This window comes from Ambystoma mexicanum, chromosome 14, assembly GCF_040938575.1.
Source record: "Ambystoma mexicanum isolate Mex_15411 chromosome 14, UKY_AmexF1_1, whole genome shotgun sequence".
Lineage (NCBI taxonomy): Eukaryota > Metazoa > Chordata > Amphibia > Caudata > Ambystomatidae > Ambystoma > Ambystoma mexicanum.
In genome coordinates this window covers 440,817,349-440,837,950 of record NC_090940.1, presented here as the reverse complement: position 1 = coordinate 440,837,950, position 20,602 = coordinate 440,817,349, and the positions used below count along the sequence as shown (strand labels likewise).

Here is a 20,602-nt window from a genome sequence, read left to right as displayed (position 1 = left end):
GATGTTTAATATATATATCATCCATTCTTTGTTTTATAATCATGCGATTAGAACAGCTCACTGAAAGGGTGGCTAGAGTCGTGATTATACCAAAATAAAACATATTTCAATTGCAGTAGTGGGAAGGTAAGCAATATTAATACATATGCTTACCTATCAGATTTAGGTATTGGACATTTGAACTTTTAGTTTATTGTGATTTTATTGCAGCTGATAGGACCTTTTGAAAGAGGTGAAAGAATTTGTCAATGGAAAATTATTTCTACAGTTCAAAGGATACAGGGATAGCATTATGCTATTTGAAATTCGACACCCAGTCAGAACCACTGTTGCAGAAAGAATTCATTATATAGAATAACTCGCTCATCCATTTTCATATAGAAATACACACAAGAAGTCGATGACCATCAGCTCCTGAGGAAGGGTATAACCCGAAACACAGAGTTGTGTGATATGATCAAAGGGCAGAAGCATGAATTATTATAGGATATCCATTGGAGAAGTTTGTTTTCAAACTTGTACATGTGAATTTTCTTGCGATTTACTGTAACACTGCATTAAACAAACTGTAAAGCTTATTTTACATTTTGTTGTAAATTCCATGAATATAAAAGCTTAAGTTCCAATTAAAATCTGAAGCAAGAATTTCATTGAAGAAATGTAATTAGTTACATTTCATTTAGGGATATATCATCTTAGTTAAAAGAAAATTGGTGAAGGAGTTAATCCATTGAAGAGTGCAGTACTAGTCCACTAGTTTTTTCTATTGGACACATGACTAGATCTAGTTTTTACAATACCAGATTGTGGCTGGAAGTGAATTACATCTCAGTTATCCCACCTCATCTTACCTTTAAGTTTATCGCTGACGGTAGGATCCTGTACAGATTTGGGAATTTTCTTTACCACCGTCTTCTTTACGCTTGCAGGCTCGGGTGCTGTAGTCTGCATTTTCAGTTGAGTTTCCACCTTTTTTCTTTCTTCTTTCTCAACAAAGCTGAATGGTTTTTGTGTGGACAGCAGGAGCTCCCGTCTCTTCTGAATCTCTGCACTTCTTCTGGCCTCCTTTTGCTCCCTCATTTCTTCATACAGAGGCAGATAAACGTGAGCTGGCACTGGAAAGGCCCGGAATTGTCGCTGGCACTCTGCTTCCTCCTGCTTTTGATCTTCCAGCCATTCATTACTTATAGGTAAAGGAACAGAAGATGATCTTAGCTTGGTTTTCTTCTGAGCCTCTCGAAGAGTCATGTTGAAGGGCTTAGGTATAGTTATTGGAGAAGCCCAAGCTAACGTGGGAGTCTTAGATCCACGTTGAGGAGTTGCAACAAAATGGTGATAGCTGTTCTTGCCAGAAGAACTGGCGGACAGGCAGTTCAGAGAACCGGATCGAGGTAAATTACCAGATCTGCAGAGAACAGAATGAATTAGCATGTATTCGAAGAAAGTTCTTAATTATACAGCATTTAAAGACGACATTCTGATTATTTCCACCTTGCTAAAAAACATATGAAGGAGGCCAAAGGGGAGGATGGGTGGGGAGGGGGATCAATATATATATAAATAAAACACAAGACCAACAAAAGGTGGTGAGTGGGGTTGAAGTAGGGACACAAGGGTAACAGACTCACATGGGAGAAGAGTGAGGGTAGAACACATGAATGCAGGGAATGAGTTGAGCACATCCATCAGAACGATGTCTCAATGAGGCATTACAGCCCAGGGGGCAGGGGTGGAGGGCCTTTAAAAGCTGGTAGCCATGCCAACATTCCAAAGTTCAAATTTTGTTTGTTTTAATTAACATTTAACTTTACAAAGAAAATACACAGTCCATAAATATACAAGCAGAAAATGATTAACATTGCACTAGATATTCCCTTCCCCTTCTTCACTGTTAAAGCTCCAGGAAACTGAACCATACATCCTCAAAAAAGTTCGGTTTCTTACAGGTTTAACATAGTACTCTATCAACCAAAGACATCCTTTATAGTTCCTAAACCCATTCCAATCTAGTAGGCGGTATCACTGTTTTTCAGCTTTGTAAGATCAATTTTTTTGCCACCATAGTTGCCCTAAACAAAAAGCATTTCTGTGTAAATGGCAAATCATCTAGTTGTGTGTCCCCACCTAGTATAAGTGTTTCAAATATGAAATATATGAAATCTAGATCTATGTGCAACACTGTATTGATAGCACCTTTTACTTCTTGCCAGAATTTGCTCAACATTCCCAGTCCAATGTTATAATTAAGCTTCATAGATCCTGCTTGAAGGCCGTCCTGGGAATTATGTGCTCTGAAGACAGAGTTAAAGGCCCAAGTGCAGCAAGGGCATTTAACAAAGTTATAGGCCCATAACTTCCATTACACCATGAGGTTGGGGAGGAGGTCTATAAAGCTTTTATGGTCCGTTGCAGGGGGGGGTTTAAAAAAAGAGGTAATCTGCCTGGGGTGTTGCTGGGAATTGGTTGGTTTGCCAGGGAGCACAAAGCAGCATGCTGAGTGTGTGGTGGGTTTTGGTAAATTGTGCCAGGCCACTTCTGCTGGGTGCAGCCCAGTAAAGAATCAGAGTGGAGGCCCTGGCGGGGATATAGAGGGTGCAGAGTCAAGTATAGGCTGAATCCGCCAGGCACGGCTGGTGAGGATTGAGTACAGAGCAGGGGGTGGAGCCATGCACCGGGGTTGCATACACCAGGAGTGGCCGGGGATTAATGTATGGAGTGGGAAGGCGGCGGTTACCCGGGGCGCGTCTGTCAGCTGCGGCCTGTGCAAGAAGGGAGCTGGCGGTAGTGCTCCCAGCAGCATACACCAGGGTACTGATGCAGCATCCTCACATTGGCTAGCTTCCAGGTTATACGAGATACCCTAACCATACCTTCTCATATAGCCCAAAAATTGGCCAATGGATGTATGCCATAAGGATTCTTATTGCCCACAGATTTTCCAATGAGAACACTAAGGGATCATTCCAAGGGGTTTAATGGCATGTGGCTGGTAAACTCTTAAGGAGGGAGTTCCAGGACCTGAAGGACAGTTCCCATAGCAAACACGCATGCTAGTGCTGCATGTTTTCAACAAAATCATATTACTTCAACACAGCAGTGACTGATGATCTGGGGTTGGTTGTTTGGTATCACTGGAGCTAGTATTTTATGTGTTTGAGATGAACTTGGAACAGAAGAACATTACAAGATGTCAGCCAGAATACGGAGCAGTAACATTGCTGGGTGCTTTCCAAAAATGGAGTGATGAAGATATGTATTTGCATTTTGTATAGCGTGACTGCTTTCATTTTCATGGTCTTGGCCCATCAGAAGCTACAAGAAAATGAGTTGTGTGCTTAGTAGTAAAGGAAGTAGAGTAATGTTGTGGTTTCAAGTGTGCTGATGCATTTAGATCTGAAGGAACCAACTCAATATGGGTAAGCATATGTGACCAGGCCTGAACATGCCCCGAGAGTGGTTATTGTTGGCACTGGGTGTGAACGTGTGTGGTGACCTATGCAGGCTCATTTATTTATTTATTTATTTATTTATTCGCATTTGTTGAGCGCACAGCAGACCGAACTCATCGTGGCGCTAGTTACAGTGTTTCTTAAACTTAGTTACATGTAGGCCATGTGCTTTGACGTAGTGTTCAATGGTGTATGGCATGCAGTGTTATGATGGCTTGATGAGTATGTATACCTGTGGTATTAAGTACGAGTTTGTATATGAACCCCGCCAGGTAAATGCATGTAGGTCATGTGCTTTGAAATAACAGCCAAGAAGTATTTCAGTGTGTGAGGAAAGATTTTCTTTTTGCAGCTTTCCAATCATTGATATCAACGGAACACCCCAACTTGTTGCTATGCTTTGAACTCTGTCCTGACGTTTGGAGGCAAATAACGTCTTTTTGCTTTACTTTCCTGGCTCACCTAATCTCTTGTAGGGGCACTGGACACGCCATAAGGGTACCAATGTAGAGGGAATCCTTTCCCTTTGTGATATTATTTTGTCGTTTTAAAGTAGCACACATCACCTTTCAGTGCAGTGCAGTGCTGCACAGGTACTTTGCATCGCCTTTTGATTTTTCTTTTGTAACATTTCTGTAACTTTTAGGAGGTGCCCAGGGCAGATGGGTGGCAGTGGATATTTGTTTACCATATTTTTGTGCACTTTTGCATTTGCTATCCCACACATTTCTCGCCCTGTTATTTGGACATCATGCCCTTTGACCTTCTTCTTGCCTTCACAGGTCAGGCAACACCATTTTTGGTGGACCCTTTCCTGGGCAAAACCTAGTGTTTCCCAGGCAAAGGGCAGTTTGCACATCTGGCTGGATGTGGGTTTGGGACTGTCCAGGCGCAGTCCACACTGGAGCCAGGGCTTTGTTTCTTGCTCAACAGATGTGAGGCAAGAAGCTGTTGGACAGCCCTTGCCAGTTTCAATGGTGCAGATCCTTGCTATTGTGGGCTGGGGCGACCCCAGCTCAAATGTGGGATAAAATAAGGACTCCTGCAGCTGTTCTTCAGTTAGTCGCTTCGAGCCAAACCCCTACGAAGAGTTGCAGCCTGCTGAAGACACTTGGATGAAAATTGAAGACAAGAATTGCCTCCAGCGAAGTCCCTATGATGTTCTGTCTCTATGTATCGATCTCAAGATCGAGAAGATCCTTGTTGGTGCTTCAACTCTTGGGTTGGTGGGACAACTAGTCCAGACCGCTGCACAAGGATCTGGTCTTCAGAAGCAGGATCCTATAAATTATTTATCATATCATATGCCTTTGGAAGCGTCCTGGAGCCATTCTGTGGGTTCATCAGCTTCCTCCAAGGCATCTTTGGTGCATCGGTCCCGTTCAGAGTTTTAGCTTGAAACCTTGCAGGTCGCCAGTTTAGGGTCCATAACCTGTCCTCCTGCAGCTGCTGCCCTCCAACATAAAGAGGGGTCTACCTGGGGCAGAGTCTTCTTCATCCCCATGAGTGTCACCTGCTTCCCTCTGATAGGAGTGTTCTTTGCTGCTGCCCGTCTCAGTGCTGTTCTGTGGTCATCGTTGGACATGTTGTGGTGATGAAGCTGTGGTGCCTGGGTCCTCAGCTTCAAGGTATCTGAAACAATCTTGTCAGAGTATGGAACCCGCAGTCTAGCTGACCCAATCCTAAACCGTAATACTAATTCTGCACCCGTGGGTCCGTGGATCTCCTGCAATTGGAACACTGACTAAAGTAATAGGACCCAGCAAATCGCACTTCCCGAGGTTGGTTTCTCTGTGGATCGGGCTAAGGGGAGGAAAGTTGACATACCGGTTTCCACCCTTCCTACCGCCATAGGGATTGTATAGATGTAAAGTCGCTCCCTAACTTTCAAGTACCTGGTTGTGATCAGTAGAGTTCTAGTCAAGGGCCATCCCATGGGCTTCCACATTCCATCTTTTGGGTAGAAGGCCCTTATGATACTTTTGGCTATTTTAGGATCTGTTTAGTTGTATAGCAGTAGGGACAGGAATCAGGTTTGGATAGGTTTTCTGTACAGCAAACTTTGATGCGTTTTGTTGGGAATCCTGATGAGCACCCTTTTGACTCCCATCTCCAACAGTTTGGCTGATGAGTATAAGGATAGCATAGATTTTTGTGTTCAAATAAAAGAACTGTGTTACCCAAAATGCCATTGTGTCAGTCTCCTGATTCTGACTTACCACAAGTAGTGGCAGAAGTGGAATTCAAACAACCTGTTGCAAGGTTGGGACCCATGCCTACCCAAACAGCCAGTCTTCCTGAACGGGCAACCCCCAATCCATTGGCTTAGATTTATTCAGCCTGAGCTAAGTTGAGATCCCCAGTCAGGAAACAAGGCCGATTGCTACAGGCCTAGACATCTCCCCCTCCACAAGGCAACTATCTCGGGCTGGGCACAAAATTGGAACTGGCCTGGAAATACTCTCTAGATGTCGATGTCGGCATCATAGACCCAAACTATCTGGGAAGGGGAGGGCAGTACAAATGTTAATGCACAATGCTGGGCCACAAAAAGATACAGTCAAAAGGGGGCAGCCAATTGCCCAGGGAATCCTAAAACAAGCCTTGGCACCAGCTTTAAACAAAGTAGACAGTACAAATTGAGTCACCTAGGACTTTCTCAGACAGTGACCAGGTGTTGGTGTTATTACCCATGTCAGAAAATAAAATTATAGTGAAGTGGTATGGGTCATATATGCTCCTTGATTTTAAAGGGCAGCTTAACTACCTGGTCTCCCAACCTGACAGGAGACAAAAGATCCAAATCTACCACATAAACCTGCTGAAGGTTTGGAACGCGGACCTGTGGAACAAAGTACAGACACCATAGCAACCCTTTTGGTGGGGAATGAAAACAAAACTAGTTTGATCCCCGAGAACCTCAGTGAACACCAACAGAGGGACCTGTGGGGATTTGTTGGTGCAATTACATGAAGTCTTCTCTGAAGAACTTAGGAGAGTTAAAAATGTCTTCCACCATATCAGAACACCTTTCTGGGCAGTTAATCAATTTGAAGCCTCACCCAATCGGTCAGGTTCAAAGGAAGACTATAGAGGAAGAAATATCCAAATTATGTATAATATAACCCTTGGACAGCCCCTTGTTATCCCCAATTGCCTGGTCACCAAACCTGAGAATTTGTGTCGATTTTGTATCAATTTCCAAAGAGTCAATTCAATCTCAGTCTTTGACAACTATCTGATGCCTACAATTGACAGATTAATTGAGCGACTGGGGAACGCCAAGTTCATTTCCACTTGGACTTATCCAAGGGTTCTTGGCATGTCCCAGTTAATGCCTCAGACAAAGAAAAAAAACAGCTTAGTACACACCAGGCTTTGTTCAAATTCTCCTATTCGGCCTACATGCAGCCTCGGCTATCTTACAAAGGCTACTGGATAACATACTTCGGCCATATTCACTCGCTGAGGCATACTTAGATGAAATACTGATCCACAGTAGTGGTTGGGAAGAACACTTCTGCCACCTCAATGAGATCACTGAAGCATTACGAAGGGTGGATCTCTGAGCCAATGCCCAAGCGTCACCTAGCCCAAAGTGCGGTGAAATAGCTAGGCTACTTTGTAGGCATTGGTCGCATCCACCCCAGACAGAAGGTGACGGCAGTGGCTTTAACATCTCTGCCAAAGACAAAAAGGGAACTCAGGCATTCTTAGGGCTAGCAGGCTAATACTGGAGGTACATTCCAAACCATTACACCATTGCGGAAAATATTATGGACAAGCTTAAGAATACCCAGCCGACCAAACTTATCTGGACCGCCAAGATCAACACAGCTCCAAGGAGGTGAAATGAATCCTTTGTAATGAGCCCATAATCAAGATGCCCGAATTTAATAGGGAGTTCACCTTGTAGACAGACATGTCCAAAGTAGGCCTAGGAGCTGTCCTATCCCAGTTCATGATGGCAAGAACATCCGGTCCTATACTCCAGCAAAAGGCTGCCCTTGCGAAATCAAATTTGTGGAATTGGAGGCTCCGACTACCAAGTGGGCCCTCATTAAACTGTGTTACTATTTGGCGAGTTGGAAATTCCGACTTATCACTGACCATTTCCCTCCAACATGTACTTAAGGAAAGACACCAACGGCAGGGTAATGAGATGGTTTTTGAATGTACAACCCTTTTGTTTCACAGTAGAACACTGAAAGGGGAAAGAACAAAACAATATAGATTTACTCAGTCGATATCCCTTAGGGCGTATAGAGGAGGGCTCAAAGCCATCAGTGGGGTTATGTGATGAATCCAGAGAATTCATCGCCTCTGTCCAAAGGGGAGCCATGCCCTTTAGGACTAGGTAGGTGAGCCTGATACGCCCAATACCCCCTAGGGTACAGAGCAAGTGGAATCCCACTGGAGTGACCCCCTCAATCCCTTTGGGGACAGCCAATCCCTAAATAGAGATACAAGTTATCTTCCCCTTGCCCAGTAATTCTGCTAGCTTTGTGGGTGACATGGGGGTTAACTTGCATAATGATTTATCACTTCACACATCAATGGCTGGAGTGGTTTCTGGAGACCCCTTTCAGGCACCGTCTTACACCAGAGATGGAAAAAGGGCAGAAAGTGAATCCCATCATTGTCTGGAAAATAAGAGACCAATCAACCGTGAGCCAGAAAGAGAGAGTAGCCATAGGAGCTACAGACACAAGCAAAGGCTCACACAGCGGTGCAGGAAGCGAGACCTCCTCCTGGGAGGAGTCACAGAGAGAGTGACAAGCACACACCTGAGGCAGGCCAAAGCAGAGGCAAGCGTGTGGAAGTCCGAATCCCCTGCCGAGGTGCATACTTGAGACACTCAGTCCCAGAGGGTCTCCAGCAGCAGGAGCTGGCCACAGCAGAACTGCGACAGGACGAACAAATGCCAAAAACCTGCAGGAAGGGAGCGGGTAGGGATCGTCAGCTCTGACATTTGCTGAACGAAGCCAGGGCACAGTAGCTGCGTTGACTGAATTGAACGCCGAACCGGAGGAGCACCATGAGGAAAAAGAAGGCATGCGGTCCGTCCTGAGATGTAGGCAAAGGGCGGAAAAGCCAAAAAATAACCAAGATGGGGAGAAGGCATCCAGACCCCAAAGTGGGGTGAGAATAAACAGACTCCAAGCCAGGGTGTGAGCCCCACAAGGCTTCAAGCTGGGATGAGAGCAAACCAGCCCCAAGACAGGGTATAGGAGACCCGACCCCAGGGGGATTAAGAGAAACTGAATTACAAGGAGGGGTGTGAAACCCTAGACCCCAGAGAGGTGTAAGATCTAGAAAGCAATTGAAGCTGCCCTAAAGGCGAGATGCCTACATTTCTTGCAGAATGGGAGCCCTCCCTCATAAACCGCATGACATGATGTCCTTTGCATTGCTATGATGCTTTTGTTTCATGAACTTGGTGCCTGATGGACAGAAATGGTTACTAGACTAATTCATGCCCTGCGCTCAGTGCTTTGTTGCCTTATGGTTTGTGGAACTTTTGCATGTATCATTTTGGTCTGTATGTTTCTTCTTTTCTGTTTTATTATTTTTCCTGTGCACTAACGAGTTGCACTTTATTTTGGGTCCATATATGCCTTTTTGATATTTGCCATACTTTCGCATGTTTTTGAAACCATTCAGCTGTTCTATAACATCTTAACATTACTGCATTGTTGACTCTCTGTATTTGTTCAATACAATTTGAATGGTAAAGAAAATAAAAAATCCAGAAAGCAGTGAGGTGTGCAAAACACCACGAGGTTCCCTAGAGGGAAATCCGAAAAGGATTGGTCCAGGCTCAGGAGCCACGAGGTTCCCAAAAGGTCTCTGGCCACTCATGGAGACAGACACTAACGAAGGTTTGATAGGTAAACCCAGTAGGTGAAGTTGGTAGAGACATTTGCTGGTGTCTTGAATGGAACTGTTCATAGTTCAAGAACCCCTTTCTTCTGATACAGACATTACAGTGGGGTCAGAAACCAGCCAGCATTCCATCTTTTGGGTAGCAGGCCCTTATGATACTTTTGGTTGTGTTAGGCTCCGTTTAGTTGAATAGTGGCGGGAAGAGAAATTGAGTTAGAATAGGTTTTCTAGACAGTGAAATTGGGTTACTTTTTTAAAAGAACACTGAGGCCTGGGAGTCCTATGGGCAAATCAGGACCAAGTAAAAAAGGGATGCAATGGCAGGTGGGCTTCAGTGGAATCCTTCGGACCACCAAGAATAGGTCAGTGAACCAAAAATACTAAGTGAAAAAGCAAAAGGTCAAGGGGGACCTGAATAAGGACCTACTGCATTCCCAAAAAGTAAATTCTGCTTGATAGTCCCAGTCACTGACCCATGATCCAGCCCAGATTTTCCTTAAAACTCTGCCTTTCATTTTATATTTCCACTGCTTAATGAGACCTGTTAAATTTTGTTTCTCTTCCGTTTTGCCTCTGTTTCAAAGCACTATCTATTTATTTATTTTCTACCAAGGATTCCAGTGACTATGTGATTTACAGCACCTTGTGCACACAAACAACCGTAGCTCTATTTTCCAATATAGATGTTGGCTCCCTATGTAAAAGCAAAGGATGCAATGCAATTTGGTGATCTCTCTGCAAGTTCAAGATGTTCACATTCAAGCAACCAACAAACTGTCATTTATTTCATGGTGGTTTGTCTGACATGTTCTTCATCATTTTGCCTTTCACTTGTTGGATTGCCTTTTGCAAATGCTCGAATACGTGTCAGTGTGTTCTCTTGCTGTGCTCTTTAAATGGCAGGTTCCAGCCAACTCCAGACACATCCTCCAGTCCAGTTATTATCTCAGCCCATTCCACAGGTATTGTCCAGACTCGTTACACTGTCATGGCCACTGCCATACTGTGCTGCTCAGCTAGTAGTTACCTCAGTCTGGTACATACTAAATGATTGCGTCTCCCGCTGTCAAGGCCTCTGACGGTTTCACCGCATGGATCCTGACAGACTACTGGAACCTTCAGGTAGACAAAAAAGCATTACCAATGTCCTTTCAGTATTTACAGGTAGGTGGAAAGACCAGTAGAAAGACCTTTATGAGTAAATGAATGTTTACAAGGTGAATATTACTCCTTTTGGATGTCCGATCATTCCATGATGGATTATGATTCAGTTGGTTATCCTGAGCCTCACATGATGTCAGCTTGTGAACTGCAAAATGAAAATTAATATCTGGAGAAATTAGCAGCAGAAAGAGAAAACGCTTCTATATCCTGCAGTGTCATTAAAAGTATTCAATTTTTACAAGCTTTTAGTTCTAGCAACCAGCCTGATAGTACTGCCTTTCCCAAAGACTGGCTAGTGGGGGCTAACAGGGCCAGTTAAAAGGGTGGGCCTATTACAGACAGATTTGGCATTCCAGAGTTCCAGTCAGGTTGGGGGGAAATCAGGTTGGAGCGACTGAAGGGTGAGGAGTTACTCGTAGGGTAAGGTTAGATTAGAGTGAGTGTCATTGGAGTGTCCTGGTGTGGTTTAAGGGGTAGGCAGGATAGGATTGGGGTATGTGGGTCGAGAGTAGATCAGTGGGAAGAGAATGCAGGGGAGTACTGGAGTTCTGGGTTGAAGGTTAGGGAAGGAGGATGATGAGGTAGGAAATGATTGTGGAGGATGGAAGAGGTGGTAGTAGAAATCGATGGTCAGTTGACATGGTAGGTAGAGACCAATTAACCACAGGTAGTCCAGTAGAGACAACTATCTGTTTGAAGTTAACAAGGACATTAGTGACCAAATGTAAGTTAAGAAGGCTGGTAGCACCCACAAATTACAATCCAAGGTAGTTTGCGAGCAAATATGTACAACACAATTCTGAAAGCAACCAAAATGTTGGCATTCGTGCATAACATTTAAATTAAGAAAAATACATTAGAACGTCATCTGCAACCAAAAACATTACAAAGAAAAGGCTGGTAGCTACCAATAAATCGCAGCACAATGCTGTAAGCAACCATAATTTTAGTTAACAGGGTCAGTAACGACCATTAAATGTATCACAAATGTCTGGTAGAAACAGAAATGGTTGTAGCAACCAGAAATTCCAGCACAAGACCAGTATAAATGAACAAGGCCAATAATAAATCAGAAACGTAAATAACAGGCAAGTAGCACTAAATATTTAAATTTACAAGGCCACGTGTGCAGAGGAGCTAGTTGCGTGTTCTTGAGACGCTGCCTAATACATCTGTTCTAGCACAGTTTCTTGCATACTATTGGAGTGAAACTGTCAGGATCCTATCCGCCTACCATGCAGCACCGCTATGTGCACACATTTAGAGACTCTATTTATGGCATAATTGTGACGTTAAAAACTACAAACTGCCTTTGCATTCACTTACTTGTTTTTCCAATCCGGGTTTTGAGTTAAACCATCAGATGCTTCTGGTACATGTATGCTGTCGAAGAGGAAGAGGGCTGCAGGAGGCATACTAAGTACATTTATTTGAAGCAAGCTACTAAGAGCTGGAGAGGCCCTGATTGCATTCACCTGTTCCAAGCTACTGCAGGCTATGCTGCTGAGAGCTAAGGAGACTTTAATTACAATCCACTGCTGCAGACTACTGAAGCCAGGGCTTGCCTTTATTGAACTCAGCTGCCTGAGACTGCAATCAGCTCCACCGTATTTGGCTGTTGGTTGGGAGGGCCTTTATAAGCTCACTTTGCACAGACAAAGTTGTTCAATCAACTGCTTCCACTGGGGGGAGTCCTTCTGTGACCAGTTTTTTAACCTTTCCTGAATATCCTGATTTTGACTTTTGAATCCTGTTTGTTGCTACTTTGCAGCACCCAGTCCAGTCTGCTTTTGCAGTCTGCCAGATTTGTTACCTTTTCCTTGATTATCAACTTTTGACTTCAAAATTCCCTGTTTCAGTTCTTTACTGATATCTTTTCTGCCTTTCTGTAAACACTGTTTTCTGTAATAATTTCTGCTTCATAGACTTGTCCTGTTTCTGCAATGCCAGTCTCTTGAAGGTTCTCTGGTTGTTCCTTGCCTTGCGATATTACCAAACTTCAGACCAGAGTTCTAGTGTCTGTTCTGAAGTACACCGAGTTTCCCGATTCGCCTCATATTCACTGTGCTGGCAGCGCCCTGTCTCGTCCAAGTCCGTTGCCTTGTGTATTCTGGTATTCCAGTCTCTGCTTTGTACTTTGTGTATCTATCTTGTCCCTGGTTATTTCTTTCAACGCTGTTTTCCGCCTGTATTACACCTTGGTCCACTGCTGTGCCTCTGTATCCATTTACAGTGTGACTCCTATGTTGGTCTCGGTTCAGATCAGATAAGGTAAAGACTTCTGTTGCCCTCGTCTAGTCAGTTGGAGTATTACCTGTCTCCGAATATGGTCTCCAGTGTTACCCTTAAACTGAGTGCAACAGTCTCTTCGGCACAACTAACTCATGACACTGCAGTAGTTAAGAGTAATCTGCTACCAATCCCAAGGGCTTTCCCTAATCCCTGGAGACCCCTTATCATATTCCAGTAGATCCTTTATTCTGATCAATCTGTGTTGCCCAGTATATTTGCTTGACTTTGCTTTATCTCTGCGTCTTTACTTACAGCCAGCTTCTGCCTCTGCAGTTCCTGTGAATACCCGTCTCAACTCAGATCAGCTTGGTAAGTACCCTATTGCTGTCATTTTGGGCCTCATTATTACTCTGGCGGTAGCTGTGCTGGTAAATACTGGAACGGCTGTCATTGGAGTGCTGAACATTCTGGCACCCGGGAATGGGCAATTACCGGGGCATTACAGCCCCGGCGGACCCGGTAATTGCCCATTCCCGGGCGCCGGAAAATATTACTCCCCATTCACATTTGAGTCCCATTGGACTCAATGAGAATGGGGAGGACGGATGCACAGTCACCATTCATGAATGGTGCCGGTGCATCCGTCAAGGTCAGCGAGCAGGTGCTGCTCCACCCGCCAGGTCAGACCTGGCCAGCTGAAAGGCACCCGCTCGCAGAACTCGTAGTTTGCCGGTCTAGAAACAACAGTACCGGCAAGCTTACCGGTACTGTTGATTCTGGACCGGCAAACTCATAATGAGGGCCATTGTCCCTATACTCTTCCTTATACTTAATATGTAGGATTTCTCTAGTCGGTAATAGAGTGAGACAAAATCTCAAGAAGTCTGATCTCCCGTGAGGATCAGGAAATCTTTCTGTTATATGCTAAAATTGCCTCACCAATCTCCCCTAACCTACAGTGCATACTGTGAGATATATATTTTGCCCCGTGCTCTCTGGCCAGATTCCTGACAGAAACTGCATACATTTCGCTTATCTCATTGAAGACATTCCTGTATGCTTTAAAAGCCACCGACTGGTGTTCAGACTGTTTATCTCTGGCCATTGCTAAAATGCCAAAATGTATTCAATCGTCTGTGTTTCTGATTAGTTATTAGTTGTAGTGTTATAGCAAAAGACCCCTTTTTTATTTTTCATTGTTGAGACCGATAAATAAACCTTACCTTTAGTTGTGAATAGTGCTTGAAGACCAGAATGTATGACTGGTGTACCTGGTCTGCTCTCATTCAAAAAAGTAGAGTAAGTCTAGGGATCCTCCTGGGACATAAAAGGGAAGAGCCTGTTCCAGGGTGGAATATGGAAAAAGGCATGGGGTAGATAAACACACACTGACAGCAAAGGGTACATTGAGAAAACGGTGTGCTCGCGCAGAGGAGGTTTCACATATAAACAAGAACGAAATGTCTTCTGCACAAGTCATGTTGAGTGAATGGGGACAGGCCAGGGTGACTTCTGGAGGAGAATGTGCAGTAAGGTGGGAGTTGGGAATTGGGCAAAAAGACTGGTGAGTCAAAGAGTCCATGGGGAGCAGGGAGTGGGGGGATAGTGGGTCTCATAGTAGGGCCACCGAAAATAATTAGTAGGGAGAGTTGAGGGGTATAAATTAATTGGGTTTCCTCTAGTGTCCCAGAGAAAGGCAGAGAAGGAAGTGGTCAGGGAGCGAAAGGCCTTTTCCCAACTCCTGTTACACAAGAGTCTCATTGCAATTGGAGTTGCGTAAAGGATCATTTTTACAACCACATAGAACCTTATAAATCACAGAGTAGAAAAGAGCAACATTATGAATCAAGTGTGACTTGTGAAATGTGTAGACCAGGTGAAGAAAATGTAGAAGAACTTAATTGTGGCCAGACATCTCTCCCACCTTGTACATAACTAATCAGATATAATTTTACCAATGCACATCCAGTCCTCCTACGTTCCCTTAAGTACAGAAACAGAAGAGATCTCTGCCAATGAGGGCTCAAAACAAATATCTGACACTTTTCTTGGTACAAGAAGGATCAGACTCAAGGAAGGTTATTGTATAAGCAAGGATTTCAGTGACCCATTGCCCACAATGACCTATGCTCTGCAGTGATCAATGACATGCCATGCCTATTGCTAGTATTGAGCCATCTACTGTGGTGGCAAGTTGCATGCTGTGACTCATAGCCCACAGTTAACTATCAATGGCATTCACCAATTGCCCGTCCCATGATTGACTGGTTATCCCTCATCATGCCCCTGCCTTTTGGTGGTATCATTACCTTGGCGCCTTCTGGGGATCATTGAACCGGCTCTGGTTTTCCCAAAATAGTCTTTCCAACTCCTGTTCCTCCTCTGGTGATGTTGCTGCCCCTTCAGTCTGGGACTGGTAAAGGGTACCCAGTTCCAGCAGGGATTGTTGATTTTTGATTTTAAGGGCTTGCAGCTGGTCATAAAAGTCTCTGTCAGAGGGGCTTTCATAATCTCCATTTCGCAGGAAGTCAAGTAGTTTCCCTGTGCGATCCAGGTCAGACCTGGCAGCAAGGACTTCATCTTCTGCCTCGGAATCAGAGGCGTTTCTCGGAGGGAAAACCTGTGTGCAGGAGACAATGTAATTGAATGTAAATAGAAGCATAAGATACAATGCGTCAATACAGTGCTACCAAAGTCTTAGATAATGCATAATGATTTAATACAAGTAGGTTGAAGAAATAGAAGGCTTGCTCGGGGGAGGCATTAACTAATTTTAACACAAAGTAAGTAGCTGAGCAAAGTGCTTGACATGAAAGAGGTTTGCTCAGATCAGACCAAATCCTGATTGATGTAGTCTATTGGCCAAACCTGTAACCTACAGATGTTTTCGGCTATAACTAACATAACTCCTTGCCACAATTTGGTAAATGTGGCACATTTTGGCCATCGTTTTACAAAATGTGCCCAGTAGACAGGTAAAAGCAGAGCGTGTGCCCTGTGTTTGTTCAGGGACTAACCACTATGTAATTCGATGCAAAGTCCTGATGCCTGTGTAATCAGAGCACCAAAACTTTGCAACACATCAACATGCTATGTGGATATAAACTGAATGTGTTTACAATATTGTAGCTCTGTTTAATTAAACCTAAGAGGCCAATCTTCAATCACACATTGATGCCATCAGCCTCATACAGACCTATCATTCAGGCTTCAGACCCTGATTCAGCACAGAAACAACCACCACCCTCTCTTTCAAAACACAGTGCAGAAAACAAATCTAGCATGGCACATACTATCCTGCCTAGATAAATCAAGAACTTGCTACCAGATACCACTTTCAAATCAACCTTTCGGGTCTTGATCCCATCATCCTTGGATGTAGGACACAGCCTGCTTATCAGCCTACCTACCACAACTCTAGCACCTATGAGATACCTCCTCCATGCTGCTACCAACAAAAGGAATCTCCAAAATATAACCCAGAACACCCCCCCTCACCAAATTTCACTGACTATCCCTTTCAAGTATTAATGCCCGGCCTCCCATAGAACACTGGCTCCACAGGTCCAGTGCTCTCTGGAAATACCTCTCTAAGTTTCTTTGCACATACCCAGCTATCACTAAGATGATACATCTTGCCAGTGTATGTAGCCGTGTACAAAAGCTGCCTTTCTCCACACGTCCTTCACTTTGCAGTGCCATTCATCATCACCATCCCGGCCTGCCTCTGCCTGTGCTTCATCTCCTGGTTCCACCCCTGCTGCTGCTTTTAGCCACGGTCATCTAAGCTATGACAGTTCCTGCATGCCTGCCCAGTGTTTCTTCAACAACTGTGGTTATTTGCTGGACTGTCCACCTTAATTATTCTGTGGTCTGAATGGAAAACACGCCTGGGTGGTGGAAGGAGACAGCCAACTCCAAGTATTAATTGACTCTTATATCTCGCCAGCTGCAATGGTGTTCTGCTGCACACCTGCATTCCCAGCCCTTCCGTCCCTTTATGCCTAACATACGTAGGAAGGCACTGTGATGAATCTAGCGAGCTTGTCACTACTTCCCCGGGGGAAAGCTCCCCTCATGTGGCCAGGGAAAGGCAGAAGCTACCTGACTCTGACCCTGGGGGTGGCTATCTGTAGCAGGACCACGTGGGGAGGACAACCCTCAGAGAGACAAAGTGAGCCCGCTTGGTTATAACAGATCTTTACCTGCACTCCTGGGTAACACCCATTTACTTTTCCCCCATTCGTGTATGGCATATTGTGGTCTGGATAAAGAATCTCCACTATTTACTGAACAATGACCTTATGTACATCCCTCCCTTTTAGTAACACTGAAACAACAAGTATTGGAATGGATGTACACCACCCCTTTTATAACACCGAGACCAGGAAGAGGGATGGAGTAATGAAGAGCACTAGGAGTGGCAAGCCAAAGTCACGTTCTAGTGGTTGGAAGATGTTAACAGGTGCTGGGACATTCAAATATGGAACAGCTGAACAGAACGGGAGAGTCTGCCCTTCAGACACTGATTGGGACATGGGAGGAAAGCGAGCTGCAGACCAGAGCAAAGAGGATGACGAGGACACATCCAAGGAAGTCAGGCGGAAGAATGTTGCCATGCTGCCCTCCCGAGCAGAGGGAGCTGCCGAGCAAAGAAGAAGGGCAGGCAGGAACCGAGAAGACAATGAGACGTGCTCTCAGGCAGCAGACGGGCAGCTGTAGAGATAATTAGTACACAAATTTCAACTGTGCGCTACTTTTAGCAGTGCCACGGACTTCAATTGTGGCAAGGTGTACACCATGATGTGAGAGACAGAGAGAGAGAGAGAGAGAGACAGAGACAGAGAGGCCAGGACCCAGAAAGATACATAAGGGCCAAGGCCACCAATCTCAGTGACTGAAGGGTTTATCACGGGTTGGGGAGAGGGAGGGGGAAGGAGGAAGGAGGAAGTGAAGAGGAAAGTCTTGAGGTATTTCCGAACTTTGAGGCGATGCGGCTCAAGATGGAGAGGGAGGCTGTTCCAGAGGAGGGAGCCAAGCGAGGAAAGAGATCGGCCTCCAGCTCGCTGCTTAGAGAAGTGCTTGACCTACAGAGAGTTGGAGCTGGAGGAATGTAAAGACCTGGAGGGAGAGTATTTGGTGAGAGCAAGTTGTAGATAGTGTGGTCCCTGGCCCCAGACAGCCTTATGGATGATGCAGAAGGATTTGAATTTGATCCTTGCAGTAACCGGGAGCCAGTGGAGAGATTTTAGGGCTGGAGAGATATGATCCGTGGGCTTGAGGCCAAGGATAAGTCTTGCAGCCCTATTCTGGATAAGCTGGAGCGGTGAAGAGAGGAAGAGGGTAGATTAAGGAAGAGGCTGTTGCAGAAGTCAAGACTAGAAAGTACCAGGGCTCTAGAGACATTGAGCTTCTGGGGAAAGGCGGGTAAAGGAAGGATGCCTCTGAGGAGGTGTAGTTGGAAATGGGCTTTCTTAGCAAGGTCCATGATGTGAGGAAGGAACGAAAGAGAGGAGTCGAAGAGGACTATGAGGTTTCTGGTGTCAGATGAAGGAGGGGGGCCCATACAGGGTGGCTAGAGAGAATGGAGGAAAGCGGACACTGGAATCCCGATAGGAAGGATCTTAGTCTTGCTGGCAGTAAAACAGAGATCGTTAGAGGCACAACAAGACTTGATAGCAGATGGGCAGTCAGGAATGGTAGAGGAAGTAGCAAGAGGGTTAGAGAGAAGTTTGAAGAAAAGTTGGCGGTCATCTGTATAAAACTGGAAGTGGGGGGAGAAAGTGGAAATAAGATGAGCAAGTGGAGCGAGATAGATGTTAAAGAGCCAGGATGAGAGGTATAAGTCCTCGGGGACGCCACAGGTAGAGATAGAGGTGAGAGACGAGAAAGAGCCCAAGAGGACCTGGGAAGGACGGTCAGTGAGGAAGGAGGTCAGCCAATCCAGTGCCTGCTCTAATATACCAAGGGCATCATGGAGCCGTTTTGTGGGGATGGAGTGGTTGACTGTATCAAATTCAGAGGAGACATCGAGTGGCATGAGAACAGCGGGATAGTTAGAGTCCAGAGATGTGAGCAGTTCTTCATGGGTGTTCAGGAGAGCAATTTCCATGATTAATAGGATTAATCACTAACCCTACTAATGACTAATCATAACAAGACCAATACTAGTAATTAGACTTGGGTTGCTTAGGCCATAGTCCACACTGCAGGCTGTGGGTGCAGGGTCATTCACACCATGATGTTGGCTTGGAATATAAACTCAAACATTGAAAGCTGAAAAAGTGTGCTTTTGTGGACGTGAGGTTCAGAGTGCAATGAGACAGCAGAATGTATTCTCGCAAAGGCAGCTTCTTTGTTCAGACCGGAAAAACACAGCAGATGTCAGGATGCTATGTAGCACATTCATCCAGGTTGGAAAAAAAAGTGCTATACACGGGCCACTGAGGAAGGAGAATTACAAGAACTGGAAAGTTACTGGGTGTTGGTTAAAGATGGGTGGTGTTTGTCTAGAAACATTATTCATGACATCACGATTTATGCAGGAAGGAGGAAAAAGGCAGTAAAGATTCTGTAGGAAGATATAGGTAAGGAGGAGGTGAATGAAATGAAGTCTTATAATGACAGAGAAGGAGGGAAGAAAGAGGTTGTCCAGAGAAAGATTAAATGGAAGAAGCAAGAAAGGGCGAAAATAAATGTTTGTTTACGAGATCAGGTGCTGGCTGGCTGTGAGCTGTGAAACTGCAGTCTGAGTTGGAAGCCGGGCTCATTGCAAAGGAGGGAGACGGGTGTGAGAGGAGTGATGGCTGTATTCTCAGAGGCATTCTATTACTCTCAGAGGCATTGGATTACTCTCAGAGGCATTGTATTTCGTGATACATAGTGTGAAGCCTGGTGCATCTGGTATCGACAGTGGCAAAATCAAGTGTGCTTAGCTCAGCAAGAGGTCTTGCAATTCTATAGCCAGGGGGCCCGGAATACAAATGTGTAATGTAAGCTTGACACTAATAGTACCGCTGGGTAACGTTACTTGCAAAGTTTGCTTCTAGGACTGGCTTGTAGTGGGGTTGTAATATCCTTCCCAACTGAAGACTGAGTGCACTGCCTGCCGCCATTCACCATTTGTTGACACTTGCCTATATTACAGTAAGCTTTTTGCGATCAGCAACACACAGTGGGCCTCATTACGACCCAGGCGGTAAGTTACCGCCTGGGCCGTGACTTTACCACCATGGCGTAAACTAGGTTTACGCCATGGTGGTTGGCGGACTTACCGCCCCATTCCGACCTAGGCGGGGCGGTAAGTCCCCAATCCCCATTTACCCTTCCCCATTCCCATTTTTGCCCCATAGGGCATAATGGGAGTGGGGAAGGCGTTAATTACGCCACCGTAAATTACGGTGGCGTAATTAACTCCATGGTCCCTTAGCGCCATGGATTTTAACACCTGCTAAAAGCAGGTGTTAAAAGCACCATGGCGCTAGGGGACCTCGTAATCAGGCGGTAAGGGTCGGCGCTGTTAACGCTGCCGTAAACCCCTTACCGCCTGAGTTGTAATGAGGCCCAGTGACTACACATTTCGGTGTGCTGTAGTGTGGGTGAGGTGACTGTGGGTTTAGAATCTTTGATTCTCCCGTTTGAGACCGATATTTGACTCGGAGTGGGCCCTTGGGCTTGCATATTGAAATGGCACATGTGTACACATTAAAATCAGCAATGCCCAAAAACGTCAGTAAATCTTCAACTAAAAGCTACTAATTCTCGGTTTACGAGAGTCAACTTAAAAGACACAGCAAAGCAGAAGCACTCGAATGTGAGTATTGGAGTGCAGAAAAACCCAAATTACATTTACCAATACATGCGCGACAAGA

At 45.0% G+C, this 20,602-nt stretch overlaps 1 protein-coding gene across 1 annotated transcript in view; it reads right to left on the bottom strand.

Moving 5' to 3' along the window:
- The window catches only part of FAM161B (FAM161 centrosomal protein B), a 191,765-nt gene that overhangs the window by 157,825 nt on the left and 13,338 nt on the right, over positions 1–20,602 (bottom strand). Inside the window, exons 2-3 of the mRNA XM_069637651.1 lie at positions 15,041–15,351; positions 852–1,405 (exon numbers count right to left, since the gene is read on the bottom strand). Of these exons, the coding sequence (XP_069493752.1) occupies positions 852–1,405; positions 15,041–15,351 (865 nt within the window). The remainder of the gene's footprint in view (positions 1–851; positions 1,406–15,040; positions 15,352–20,602) is intronic.